This window comes from Triticum urartu, chromosome 4 (assembly GCF_003073215.2).
Source record: "Triticum urartu cultivar G1812 chromosome 4, Tu2.1, whole genome shotgun sequence".
Taxonomy (NCBI): Eukaryota; Viridiplantae; Streptophyta; class Magnoliopsida; order Poales; family Poaceae; genus Triticum; species Triticum urartu.
The window spans coordinates 589,121,525-589,136,139 of NC_053025.1; the positions used below are offsets into that span (position 1 = coordinate 589,121,525).

General features: G+C 50.9%; 1 protein-coding gene and 1 pseudogene across 1 annotated transcript; both read left to right on the forward strand.

Moving 5' to 3' along the window:
• The first annotated feature begins 3,504 nt into the window (after window positions 1-3,504).
• On the forward strand, window positions 3,505-4,058 carry LOC125554303 (annotated as a pseudogene).
• A 3,964-nt stretch (window positions 4,059-8,022) lies between these two features.
• LOC125554304 (pectinesterase inhibitor 12-like) lies at window positions 8,023-8,764 on the forward strand. The gene has a single exon (XM_048717880.1). The coding sequence runs from the start codon at window positions 8,115-8,117 to the stop codon at window positions 8,676-8,678; it is 564 nt and encodes a 187-aa protein (XP_048573837.1). The 5' UTR covers window positions 8,023-8,114; the 3' UTR covers window positions 8,679-8,764.
• The last annotated feature ends 5,851 nt before the right edge of the window (window positions 8,765-14,615 follow it).

Consider the following 14,615-nt stretch of genomic DNA (forward strand, 5'->3'; position numbering starts at 1 on the left):
TACCGCATAGCAAGTTCAACCTACCACTACTATGGTGTCATCCTACCACCACATCCAAAAGAGGGTGTAATCCTACCACCGCAAGTTCGTGATCACCGTGAGGGGTTAGTATATACCACCTCACCAGAATATATAGACCATAAGATTGTTTTCAAACCCTAGATACACAAAATATAGGTCATCATCGTCGTCGTCCTTGTCACCATCTCCATCGAGGATCATGCACGTCGTCACCATCACCAGAAGCAGCACTAGTAGTAATGCTTTCCCAGCCAGGTCCTCAGCCAGAGCACCCAGTGGGCATCTCCCATGGCAACAAACCCAACACCCTAGGCTTTGTTCTCTAGTAGGTGACTGAGAGCTGCCATGAGAGCCTCTGGGCTGAAGCCACCTTGCTCCAGACGGCACCTGATACGTCTCCAACGTATCTATAATTTATGAAGTATTCATGCCATGTTTGCAACAATTTTATAGGGTTTGTATGATTTTATTAGAACTAACCCGGACTGCCGTTGTTTTCAGCAGAACTACCATGGTGTCATTTTTTGTGCAGAAATAAAAGTTCTCGGAATGGGATGAAAATTTACGATGATATTTTTATGGACCAAAAGAGACCCCCGAAGCACAAGAGTTGGGCCAGGAAGTGATCGAGTAGGCCACAAGCCTGCTAGCCGCGCCCTACCCCGGGGGCGCTAGCTCCAGGCTTGTGGGCCCCTCGGGCACCCCCTTGACGTGAGACCGATGCCAAAAAATATTATAAATACCCAAACCTCCGAAAAGAACCCTAAATCAGAAGTTCCACTGCCTTAAGCCTCTGTAGCCACGAAAACCAATCGGGGGCCCGTTCCGACACCCTGTCGGAGGAGGAAATCATCACTGGAGGCCATCTTGATCATCTCGGCGGTCACCATGATGAGGAGGGAGTAGTTCACCCTCGGCGCTGAGGGTATGTACTAGTAGCTATGTGTTTGATCTCTCTCTTGTGTTCTTGATTTGGCACGATCTTGATGTACCTCGAGCTTTGTTACTATATTTGGATCTTATGGTGTTCTTCCCCCTCTACCTTTTTGTGATGAATTGAGTCTTGCTCTTTGATGTTTTGTTATATTGGATTGAGTATTGGATTTGAGAACACTTGATGTATGTCTTGCGATGGAATATCTGTCGTGAAAATGGGATGTTCTATTGATTCACTTGATGTATGTTTTGGCACTCAACTCGCAGATTCCTGAGGTGACATTGGGGTAATCTATGCATAGGGGTTGATGCATGTTTTCGTCCTAGTTCTCCGATAGAAACTTTGGAGTGATTCTTTGTTGCACGTTGAGGGATTGTTATATGATCCAATTATATTATCATTGTTGAGAGACTTTGCACTAGTGAAAGTATGAACCCTAGGCCTTGCTTTCAAGCATTGCAATACCGTTTTTTCTCACTTTTGTTACTAGTTACCTTGCTGTTTTTACATTTTCAGATTACAAAAACTTATACCTACTATCCATATTACACTTGTATCACCATCTTTTCGCCGAACTAGTGCACCTATACAATTTACCATTGTATTGGGTGTGTTCAAGACACAAGAGACTCTTTGTTATTTGGTTGCAGAGTTGTTTGAGAGAGACCATCTTCATCCTACGCCACCCACGAATTGATAAACCTTAGGTCATCCACTTGAGGGAAAATTGCTACTGTCCTACAAAACTCTGCGCTTGGAGGCCCAACACGAGTCTACAAGAAGAAGGTTGCGTAGTAGACATCAAGCTCTTTTCTGGGCCGTTGCCGGGGAGCTGAGTGCTTGAAGGTATATCTTTAGATCTTGCAATTGAATCTTTTATTTTCTTATTTTATCACTAGTTTAGTTTATAAAAGAAAACTACAGAAAAAATGGAATTGAGGTTGCCTCATATGCTTCATCTTTTTAATGTCTTTCGTGAAAATGATGGAAAGACAAATTATGCTCAAGTGTTAGAAGAATAAGTCAATAAACTGTTTGGCACTAAATTGAATAGTGGATTTTGTGTCAAGAGTGACAGGGATGGGGGTTTGGGTTGGTCTTTTCACATACGACTGTCTGAGCAGAATAATTTCCTTACTTTAAAAAATGTGGCAAATTGCATTTCATTAGTGATGGCTTTGCAACAAATTACATGAGCGAGCTGTTCATATATTTTTGGCTCGGGGGGCGTCACAGGTGATGAACGGCTTGTCCCCCTTGATGGCTGTGGCGGATCGGCAAGAACACGGGGGGAGGGGGTGCTAGGGCAGAGAGCGGGGTGGTTGGCCGGGGACTCCTCCTTGGCAGTCTGTGAGAAAGTACGGTGTGAAGGAGAGAGGGCATCATGGTGAAGATGAGGTGGGAGTCTTCCGATTTTAAAGGAGAGGGCTTCGGTGAGAAATGTCCTGCTGTGGTGGGAAATCGAGCGGGAAGGGGAGCGTTTGTCAGGAAAAAGGAAGGGTGCGTCGTGGTGTAAGGTTTTTGTGTTGGGACCTCGTGTGGGAGGTTTCTACCCCACATATGGGTTAGATTGGGGGGGGGGGGGGGGGGGGGGCTGGATTGTCCATACGGTTGGATTTGGGGGAGCCTGCTAGGCGCCCATTTGATGTCCGAACATGCCCGAATGTATGAAGGAGAAATGAACTTCGACCTTGGAGGCAATCTTAATCGTTTGTTTGATTCATCTATATGCATTGTAGGTTGTAGCAACGCACAGGAGTTCTACAAGTTTTTTTAGTATAGAGATGTCGGGGAGGTAGGGTTCGTTGGGTGGGAGGGAGGAGATTGACGAAGGTAACCTGAGCAAGTTAAGATTTTGTTTTCATATTAGGAAAATTGTGATTGTGATTCAATACTAGAGTTAATGTCAGATAATAATTGGTATATTGCACGGGATTAGCAATCTGTTATTGTTACTAAAAAAGCAATCTGTTATTGAGAAATATTTTATTTTATTTTGAAAGTTTATTTAGAAAAATCTTATGTCTGTATTTTAAAAATATAATTGCATCAATATGGTGTAATTTTTGAATTCTTAATTACGTAATATTAATGTGATTTAGTTGAGTCGGTACCTGCCAAAGCAAGCATGAAAAATCAAAATGGAGAGATAATGATAAGAGATGAGGCAAAAATAAACCACTATGCCAACCTACCAACTCCCGAAAGATTACATCCAAAACGGAACGTTTTGATTGGTTGAACCTGTCGTCCCGTGGATTGTATATCCTCACCATCCATCCGATTTTCCTCAATACGGGATTTTACCTTGCGTCGTTAAAGACACTATAAAGCGCTAGCTAGGTCTGATTGATTTGGTAAAATATTGCAAAAGCAAAATATTGATACATTTTCATGTATTACTTATCTTTTCCGTCGCTGGTAAAATAGTACAACATATTGATTTTCATTCCAACTGTTATTCCGTTCCATTCCTTGCCTGCATAAATACACGCCGCCGACTGCTGCGATATGAGAGTCACGGTAAGCACGATACGATGGCGGTCATGGCGATGCATCAGCAGGTTGGTTTACTCCTCACCCTCATGCTCTTCCTGGCGGCTGCAGACGGCAGCCTCGCCGTCGGCACTCCGTCCGCGATCATCAGAACGACATGCGCCGCTGTGGGCCGACCCGGCGGGGAAGTGGGTTACGACACCTGCGTGGGCTTGCTCTCGGCCGACCCGGCAGCCGCGGCCGCCAAGGACGCAGGTCAGCTCGCCCTCGTGGCCACCAACCTCACCGTGGCCAACGTCACGTCGACGGTGCTCGTCCTCGACGACCTCGTCAAGAATCTCAGGGACTGCCTCCGCTACTACAGGAACATGAACAAGACCCTGGACGCCGCGCTCGGTGACCTACGTGCCGGGCGCGTCGAGGCGGCGTCAACAAATTGTTGGATGCCTCTGGAGTGCCCGACAGCTGCGACATCCAATTGTTCGAGGGGAGTGCGAAGAAGAACCCGATGAGGAAGGAGAACACCGACGCCGATTTGCTGTCCCGACTGGCATACGCCATTACTGACTTGCAGCTGCCGTATCCTCCTCGGCACCGACGTTAAGTTTGATTCTTGGTCTCTTTGGCACCGTCCTCTATACCCAGCTGTTGCTAGCTGATTTCCATTTGCTCGATCGATCGTGTAAAATTGCTATTTGTTGTCCAACGTGTGCGATGTCACCTCCATACACACAATGGGCTCTATGTGACAGATCATAGCATCTCTCGTGCGGTAATTGTTACTCCTACTTCTTTGACATTTCGCTTCCCATGGACGACAGGCTGCATGAGTCCCCCTATTCCCTGCGCAGTGCAACGAATAGGGGTCGAATTTCATTTCACATGTTTAAAAGGGAAAATATTAACCATGTTTCAAAAAGGAATGTGTGCATATTTATGGAAAAATCATCATGATGGTCTAAAGTATTTATCGCATATTTAAAGTTATTCATTGTGCATTATTGACATTGTCAGCCTTCTTATCTGAAGTACCCTTTTTGAAACTAGTAGTCTTTTTGACCATCAACACTTGATGCTTTTTCTTAATTTTTTAATGGTAGTGACCGAAGAACCCTGTCAATTGCTACTTCATCAGGAATAGCAACCTCAACTGATTGAGGTGATTGGCGTACCCAAACATTTGAGTATGTGCTCATTAACGGAGTTGTTCTCCTCCATCTTACAGTAGAGAAATTGTCTGAGGCTTCATACCTCTCCACACGGGCGTGAGCCTCAAAAACCATTTTCAGCTCCTGCATCATCTCATATGCCCCGTGGTGCTCAAAACATTTTTAAAGCCTTGGTTCTAAGCCATAAAGTATGACTCACTGAACTATCGAGTAGTCATCAACCCGAGTCTGCCAGATGTTCATAGCATCTACAGTCGAGGGAGCGGGTGGCTCACCTAAAGGTGCACCAAGGACATAAGCCTTATGTGTAGCAGTGAGAATAATTCTCATATACAGACCAGTCCGCATAATTACTTCCATCATCCCACACAAACCCCCAAGTAGGAGATGGCCATTCGTCTTGCGCTCCGTCGCTTTCGGGTGGAGTCCTCCGACGGCAGCGGCCGAACTCCTTCCTCCGGAAATCCATTTGCGTCTGTCCAAATGACGCATGGATCCCGCGCGAGGCGTGTTGCCCCTGCCTCATCGGAGGCAATGCGGTCCATATGGCGTCCGAACGCGATGGTGGATGCGCAACCGCTTCGTTGGCGCACTGAGGCGGAGGTGAACGCATGGGCGTCGTCCGACGCAAGTATGGTGCTGTTGGGGGACGTAGCAGAAATTCAAAAAATTTCCTACGTGTCACCAAGATCTATCTATGGAGAAATCAGCAACAAGGGGAAGGAGAGTGCATCTACATATCCTTGTAGATCGCTAAGCGGAAGCGTTCAAGAGAACGGGGTTGAAGGAGTCGTACTCGTCATGATCCAAATTACCGGAGATCCTAGTGCCGAACGGACGGCACCTCCGCGTTCAACACACGTACAGCCCGGTGACGTCTCCCATGCCTTGATCCAGCAAGGAGAGAGGGAGAGGTTGAGGAAGACTCCATCCAGCAGCAGCACAACGGCGTGGTGGTGGTGGAAGAGCGTGGTACTCCAGCAGGGCTTCACCAAGCACCGCAAGAGACGAGGAGGGAGAGGGGTAGGGCTGCGCCAAGAAGGAGAGGAACTCGTGTGTCTTGGGCAGCCCAAACCTCAAGTATATATAGGGGGAGGGAGGGGTTGCGCCTCCACCTAGGGTTCCCTCCCTAGGGGTGGCGGCAGCCCCCAGATCCCATCTGGGTGGCGGCCAGGTGGAGGGGAGAGGGAGGCGCACCAGGCATGGGCCCTAAGTCCCATCTGCCCTTAGGGTTTGCCCCCCTTCCTCCCCTTAGGCGCCTTGGGCCCTTGTGGGGGGCGCACCAGCCCACCTGGGGCTGGTCCCCTCCCACACTTGGCCCATGCAGCCCTCCGGGGCTTGTGGCCCCACTTGGTGGCCCCCGGGCCCCTCCCGGTGGTCCCGGTACGTTATCGATAAAACCCAAAACTTTTCCGGTGACCAAAACAGGACTTCCCATATATAAATCTTTACCTCCGGACCATTCCGGAACTCCTCGTGACGTCCGGGATCTCATCCGGGACTCCAAACAACATTCGGTAACCACTTATATCTATTCCCTATAACCCTAGCGTCATCGAACCTTAAGTGTGTAGACCCTACGGGTTCGGGAACCATGCAGACATGACCGAGATAACTCTCCGGTCAATAACCAACAGCGGGATCTGGATACCCATGTTGGCTCCCACATGTTCCACGATGATCTCATCGGATGAACCACGATGTCAAGGACTTAATCAATCCCGTATACAATTCCCTTTGTCTAGCGGTACTATACTTGCCCGAGATTCGATCGTCGGTATCCCGATACCTTGTTCAATCTCGTTACCGGCAAGTCTCTTTACTCGTTCCGTAACACATCATCCCATGATCAACTCCTTGATCACACTGTGCACATTATGATGATGTCCTACCGAGTGGGCCCAGAGATACCTCTCCGTCACACGGAGTGACAAATCCCAGTCTCGATTCGTGCCAACCCAATAGACACTTTCGGAGATACCCGTAGTGCACCTTTATAGCCACCCAGTTACGTTGTGACGTTTGGCACACCCAAAGTATTCCTACGGTATCCGGGAGTTGCACAATCTCATGGTCTAAGGAAATGATACTTGACATTAGAAAAGCTTTAGCATGCGAACTACACGATCTTGTGCTATGCTTAGGATTGGATCTTGTCCATCACATCATTCTTCTAATGATGTGATCCCGTTATCAATGACATCCAATGTCCATGGTCAGGAAACCGTAACCATCTATTGATCGACGAGCTAGTCAACTAGAGGCTTACTAGGGACATGGTGTTGTCTATGTATCCACACATGTATCTGAGTTTCCTATCAATACAATTCTAGCATGGATAATAAACGATTATCATGAACAAGGAAATATAATAATAACTAATTTATTATTGCCTCTAGGGCATATTTCCAACAGGTGCAACATGCACACTGTGCAAGGCAGCGGGTGCGAGAGGTGGCAGCAGCCATCGTGGCGGATGTTGGCGAGGCGGAGTCACACTCTTCGACGCTGTGTATGGTGCACGGCCACCCCGGACGCCGCAAACCTGTTGTGGTGCACGTAGCTGGTTCCGACCACGACGAATCCATCATCGATCCCACGTCCACCGGAGACGTGCAAGCGACATGCTCCGACAGGAAGAGTAGCATGGTAGGCAGTGACTCGAGTCATGTTAACCACTATGTGTCTCATGTCCTACTCTATCTCGCCGGTGACCGGAGCAACACCTGGCATGACATTTTAACATGGATGGCGAGGAGGTGGGGTCGTTCGGTGGGAGGGAGGAGATCGACCAAGGTAACATGAGGGATTCCCTTTTAATGTTAGAGATATGCAAGATATAAGATTTTATTTTTTATTAGGAAAAATTGTGACTGTGATGCAATAGTAGAGATAATAATAGATAAGAAAATGATGTATGGCACGGGATTAGCAATTTGTTATTGAGAAATAATTGATTTTATTTTGGATGGTTATTGAGACAATTTCTATGGCTATCTTTTAGAAAAGTGATTGCACATATATGGTGTGAGTTTTGAAATTATTGATTTACGTAATATTTACGTGATTTAGTTGAATCGGCACCTACCATGAAAAATCAGAGTTGAGAGGTGGTGATGGGAGGTGAGGCAAAAATAAGTGAAAATAAACCATGTATGATTACTTCCAAACTTTCTGATTTATGATCGACGAATGGCAGTCATTAACACACGATCTAGTAACTGATTTCTCCCAATAAACACGGGATTTTATCTTGCGTCGTTAAAGACACTAAAGCGCTAGCTAGCTAGGTCTGATTGATTTGGTAAAGATTGCAAAATCAAAATATTGATTTCATTCCAACTATTACTTAATCTGTTCTATTCGTTGCCGGCATAAATACACGCCGACAGTCACGGTGAGGGTGAGGGTGAGGTGACAGGTGAGTAGGACCGACGACAGTCACGGTGAGGGTGAGGGTGAGGTGAGTACGACCGACGACAGTCAGTCATATGGCGATGCATCCTCAGGCTGCTCAACTCCTCGCCCTCATCCTCCTCCTGTCTACCGGAGACGGCATCCTCGCCGTCGGCACTCCGTCCACGATCATCACAAGGACATGCGCCGCTGTCGGCCGATCCGGTGGGCAACTGGGTTACGAGTACGACTCCTGCGTGGGCGCACTCTCGGCCGACCCGGCGGCCGCGTCCGCCAAGGACACACGTGAGCTCGCCGTCGTGGCCACCAGCCTCACCATGGCCAACGTCACGTCGACGGTGCTCGTCGTCGAGGACCTCGTCAAGAACCTCGGCGGCTGCCTCCGCTACTACAGGGAGATGAACAGGACCCTGGAGGGCGCGCTGGGTGACCTCCGTGCCGGGCGCGTCGAAGCGGCGTCCGACAAACTGTTGGAGGCCAACCAAGATCCCGACAGGTGCGACCTGCTCTTGTTCGAGGGGAGCGCGAACAAGAACCCATTGGGCAAGGAGAACATCTACGCCGACTGGCTCTCCCAACTGGCATATGCGATTGCTACCTTGCCGGCGCCGGATCCTCGGCACCGACGTCAAGTTTAACTCTTGGTCTCATGCGGCTTATTAATCTAGCTACGCAGCTAGATGGTGATTGATTTGATTTCCCGTTTTTCGATCGATCGCATAAAATGAAGGAAAACGCTTGTGTGCGGCGCGCCTGCCGAACTCACGCGCGCGGCGCTACACCCACCAACGCCAAAGTGCCACGTGTTCTGCAGGCCCACGCACATCCCTTCCTTGTTTCTCCTCTCTCCCGCACGCTCCGCCATGGCCATGCTCCTCCTCTCTTCCTACGCTCGCCGCCATGGCTGCGCGCTCTCCTACCACCCCCCTTCCACTCACTCAACGATAACCCACGCCCCACGGCTCTGCCAAACGCCCTCATCTCCATGGCTCGTCCAAGCTACCACAAGGCCGACTGGACACGCGCGACACAGGCAAGGGGCATGGTTGCATCCAGCACGGCTGCGAGGTGCGACCCAGCGCGCGATGCAGCTGCATCTCGCACGGGTGGCGAGCTGCAACGGTCACCATGGGCTAGCTGGGGAACCTTGCTCACGTTTGCTGCAACTGTTGAAAGAAAAAGCTTCAACTGTGCAAGGGAAAAGTTTCAACCAGCAATAGAGAAAGCTTCAACAGGGCATTGCGCAGTGGAAAAAACTACAAATGTTGACAAAAAAAGCTTCAATAATTGACAGGTAAAGTTTCAACCGGCGATAGACGAAGCTTCAACCGGGGCACCGTACAATGAAAAAAGCTACAACATTGACAGAAAAAGCTGCAACTTGTATGGAAAAAGTTTCAACCGGCGTTTTGATAAAGCTTCAAATCGGGCACAATGAAAACCAAAAAAGTTTCAACCATTTGCCTGAAAAGCTTCAACTGTATGTGAAAAGATTCAACCAGCATTTGAGAAAGCTTCATTCGAGTACAGCGAAAAGGAAAGGGCTTCAACCATTTGCATGAAAATCTTCAACCATTCGCCTTAAAAGCTTCAACAGTATATGTGGAAAAAGCTTCAGCCAAGGGAACGCCGATGGTACGAGCAGACAATGGCGAGAGGTGCGGCCGGCAGCACGGTGCTGCCGCGACGGACGCGCTACGGCAACGGGGGCGGGGCTAGGTACTGCAAGGTGAGAGGCACCGGCCGTCTTTGCGTTGTTTTAGCTACAAGGGGTGATGGCGTCCCCTTGGAACCGGGCGACAACCGGCAACAATGCGGAGGGCGGCCAACTGCGATCTGTCAGGGGGGGCGAGGGACGACCTGCTGCGAGGTCTGCAGCCCGGTGGGGGCGGCGCACGGTTCGGGAAAATACACAGAGAGGGAGGATGTGGGGATCTCGCGATGGTGGAAGATGAAGACGACGACGGGCGTGGGCCAGCTGGCAAATCGAGCGGTCACACGCACGCTAATCGTAGAACTGCGGTACGACCAGCCCAAATTTGGGCCGGTACGCCGCCTACCACTGCCCTAAACTCTATGTGACAGATAAGGGCATCTCCAGCCGTTCGGCCCCCCAGGGCGCCTAAATAGAGCGGCCTGGTGGCGTGCCGGCGCTAGTTCGGCCCTTGGGGGCGACCTAGCTCCCAGTCACGCCCCCAAGCGCCGGCCCCAGTATGTGGGAAATTTGAACTAGGTCGTTCCCGCTCACAAAAGACGCCACAAATCCGGCGATCGGACGTAGTCTGGCGTTACAAAAAACAGAGCGCCGCACGCTGCAAGTTCGCGTGCGCAACGAATCACTCGGCGGGGTCGGCTCCAGGCGTTGGCGGAGTCGGCATGCGCGGGATCGGCGGTGTCGGAACTGCTTCGGTGCTGGGCTGTGTCGGCGCGGCTTCGGTACTGCTGGGCGGCGATGTAGAGGCGTCGTTCGGGCTTGGCGTCCGTGTGGCCGTGGGCGCGGGAGTTGGCGTCGTCGGCATCGTCGGCGTTGCCGTCTGCATCTGGTTCAGGATGAGGCCGCGCTCCGCCATGTACCACGCCCTGAGCTGCTCGTCGTTGCTCTGGAGCATGTCCGCCCCTCCCATCAGAAAAGCTATGTTGGTGTTCCTCTTCTTTGCGGCGACGTTCGTCCGGAGCAGGTCGACGTTGGTCTGAAGCAGGTCGAGCTTGATGGCGCTGTTCGTCATCAGCGACGACCACCGCGCCTCGGTCTTCTCTTCACGTAGGACGGCCCGGGCCTGGGCGTCGGCGAGGCAATGCTCGATGGACTTCTGCACTCGCGCGGTTGCCGCGTCGGCATTTTTCCCCTTCTTTGCCAATTTGTGGCCATCCGGCCGCCCCTCTGACGCGCCCGGAGTCGTCGCGTCCGGCTTGTATGTCTCCTTGGCCTTGTCGAGGGTACGTCGGACTTCCGCCCACTTCTCGCACTTGTCAATGCGCTTGTAGACGTGGAGGTACTTGAAGTCGGCGTCGAGGTTGTCGCGCCGATCCATGATGAACATGCGCAGCAACTGCGCGGAGGAACAAACAGTTAGCGGGCGGCGGGCGTAGACGACGAAGAGATGCGGGCGAACGGCGTGCGTACCTGATCCTCAACGCTGGCGCCGCTCTCCGGGCGAGCCGCGACCTCCTCGACGATTCCATGCCATTTGTTGCACGCCCCCTAGATATGCCTCCAATGGTTCGCCATCGCCTTGGAGCCGCGCTGCATGTAGATGCCTTTGAAGTAGGGGTCGACGAGCTTCTGCTCGTCGAACTCGGCCTTGATGCGGTCCCAGTAGGTCTCGAAGCTCTGGTTCGTGCCGGTGGTCGGGTCGAGGCAGACGACTTTCCATGCTTCGGCGAGGCATTCCTCCTCCTTGGACGTCCACTTGATGTGTGGTTCGCCTGGCCTAGCCGCCCGCTTCTTCTTCTGGCGCCTCTTCGTCGGATCAGGAGCCGGCTCCTCCTCCTCCTCCTCGTCCTCCTCCTCCTCCTCGGGTTCCTGCGCTTCGTGCGCGTCCTCGCCGTAGACGTAGCCGAGCTCGGCCTCCATGTCGCCGCTGAGATCCACTACCTCGTCCTGGGTGGCGAACCCGGGAGACGCGGCGGCCGCGGTCGATCCTGTCGCGATGATGTCGTCCATGTCGGCTCTTGTGTCGTCGGTGTCGCCGAGGTGCGAGAAGGGCAGCGGTCCACGACGGAGATGGGGCGTCGGTGTGGACGCGTAGGCGGGCGGCGAGTAGTTGTATGGAGGGTACTGCACGCCGACGAAGGCGGGCGAGGGTGTGCACGTCGCGGGGTGGCCATGGGGGAAGATCACGTTTGGGTTGAACCCACCGTGCGCGTCGCCGTCGGCGTAGCCGGGCGACGACGATCCCCATGGAGATCCGACGCCTTGCTGTCCCCAGGGCGCGTACTGGGCGTGGCTGACGACGGGTGGATTCATCATCCCCGCGTGATCGACCGATGAGGAGGAGGACGCCGCGCGTGCCGCGTTGTCGCGGGCCTTCTTGGCGATGGCCCTGTTCCGCCGGTCGGTGGTGACTGCGTCACGTCGCTGAACTTCCACCCTCCACTCGGCGTTCGACATGCTCGGTGGCTTCAATGGCGGCGCCCTCGGCTTCCTCTGCTTCGGCTGGGCCACGGTGCCAGTCGTGGTTGCCGCCGCGCGCGGCATGGCGTACTTCTTCGACGGCATGGCGGCGACTGGAAGGCGAGCGGGAGGGGGTTTGGTGGGAGAAAAGGAGGGAGTGGCGGGAGGAAGGCGAGCGAGTGGGAGGGATGCGAGGGAAAAGCGTCAAGAAACGACGGGAAAAGACCCTCGGGTCGCCGCCAGGGCGGACCCACGCGCCTTTTTCGCTTGTGCCGGCTCCCCAAGCGCCCCTCAGGGCGTCGGGTTCGGCCTGGGTCCACAGGCATCAGTTTTAATCCGAGCCGGCGAAAAACGGGCTTCTGGGAGCGCAACTGGGCCGTTTTTTGGCGCCGGCACGGCAAAACGTCTGAGAAAGGCCTGTTGAGGCCGCGGCTGGAGATGCTGTAACATCTCATATTTGTCTCAAAAAAAATAACATCTCATACGGGGATTGTTACTCGTTTCATATTTTGTCTCAGAGGCAGCATATGAGTGCCCCTACTCCCTGCACAGTGCGACGAAGAGACGTGGAAACGCCCACGCAGGCGCACGCCTGGGCCAGGCCCATGTCCGGCTTTTTATTTTCTTTCAGAATTTTTTTTGTTCATTTAAAAATCATCATGATGGTCAAAAATATTTATAGCATATTTAATGTTTTTTTAATATCAGTACAGACACAAGCGCTCATATACACGCGCATACACTCACCCCTATGAACACACACGTACACCCTACCCCTATGAGCACCTCCGAAAGACTAAGCAGTCACCATTGAATGCGCATCGCCGGAAATTCCTGGTGGGCTGGGGATACCACAGTCCCTTTAACCATCCAACCACAGGTTAGTTTGTGCATATTTAATGTTGTCCATTGTGTATTTATACACATTTTGTCACATATCTATAAAAATATTCGTCGCACACGTATCTATTTGAAAAAGGTTGTCGCATATTAAAAACAATATTCTTCGTGTATCTAAGAAATGTTCATCATATATCAAAATGTTGGAAATGTGCATCACATATCTAAGAAAATATTCATCATGTTTTTGTAAAAAGCGTTGCAAAAATGGTTATCACGTCTTTAAAAAAATTATGTATAGAAAAGGAAGACATAAAAAGAAAAAAGAAAAGGGTAAAATACTCGAAAGAAAATAAGAAGATAAAAAATTGTAAAAAAACAAAAGAAGCCAAGGAAAAATTAATAAAAGAAAAGTTAGTAGCAAAATTAAAAAAAAACGGAAGGGGCGTGCTAAGCGTCAACCTTATAATTTGGGGGGATAATCAATCGCCCCATAAGCCATCCGGTCTACTCCTATCTATGATCCCCACGCCACCAGACATTTCAGCCATCGTCCTCCCACCACCGTGCGCGCACAGGGGAGAAATAGTCTAGGGCAGCGAACTCTAGCGAGTGTTGCGCTTGCTTTGCGGCAATTGGCGGCGATAGGCCTGCAGCAGGGCGCGTCCGTAGCGGGGCTCCTACAAGATGAGTATCAGATCTTGGCTCTCAGCGGTCGACGCTACGATAAAGGCTCCGCTGCACTGGTATCCACTGTTGGTGAATGTCCACGACACTATGCTCTAGATTACATCAAAGCGTCTATCGTTGTAGAAGTCAGCTCATCTTGAAGCGGCGATGGTCAGTCCCATTTTGTACATGACTTGATACTAGACGGGGAAGAGAGTGCCCTAGTGCTATAGGCAGGGCCGGCCCTGGGGCATGGGCAGAGGGGCGACGGTCCAGGGCCCAGGCCGAAGGGGGGCCCATGATGTAGTACACATATAGTATAGTCCAGAAAAAAATAAACAAGGAAAAAATTATGAGAGGAAGAAAACAAGATGGGCTCGGCCCATCGGATCGCCTGGTAATGCGTAGCAAGGCGTCGCACACGCAAGTCACAGCCGCTCGATACACGCATACGTGTGAAACAAATCAATCAGAATGTCTGGCTTTCCCTTTCTTCTCAAAAATAAAAAAAATCTGACTTTTCCCATTCGTCGCTCGTCGGTTCTTCTTGGTCGTCTCATCTGCCTGTCGCTCTGTCGTTCCTCGCTCGGTGCCTCAGCCGCTCGTTGTCTCCACGGCACGCAGCAATCCGATAACTCGGCCTTCCAGCAATATGGCAATACATATGTATGCAAACGCAGGTCCGTACCCAATATTCATGTTCGGATGTTCCTGATCCATTCGTCCATCCCTAATTTCAGTAGTTTCTTTAGTACGTATATTAAACTATTCATCCCATGAAGTATCTATTTTTTGATGTATAATTTTCTAATTCAATCTTTCATAGTATGTATTCAATCATCTTAATTTTTTGTCATTCTGTGTACATGTCTAGGGTTCTGATCATCCGATCTATAAATTTCTAATTCGTTGTCTACTCTTTGCTTCGTAATATTAGGACATTAGCATGCCA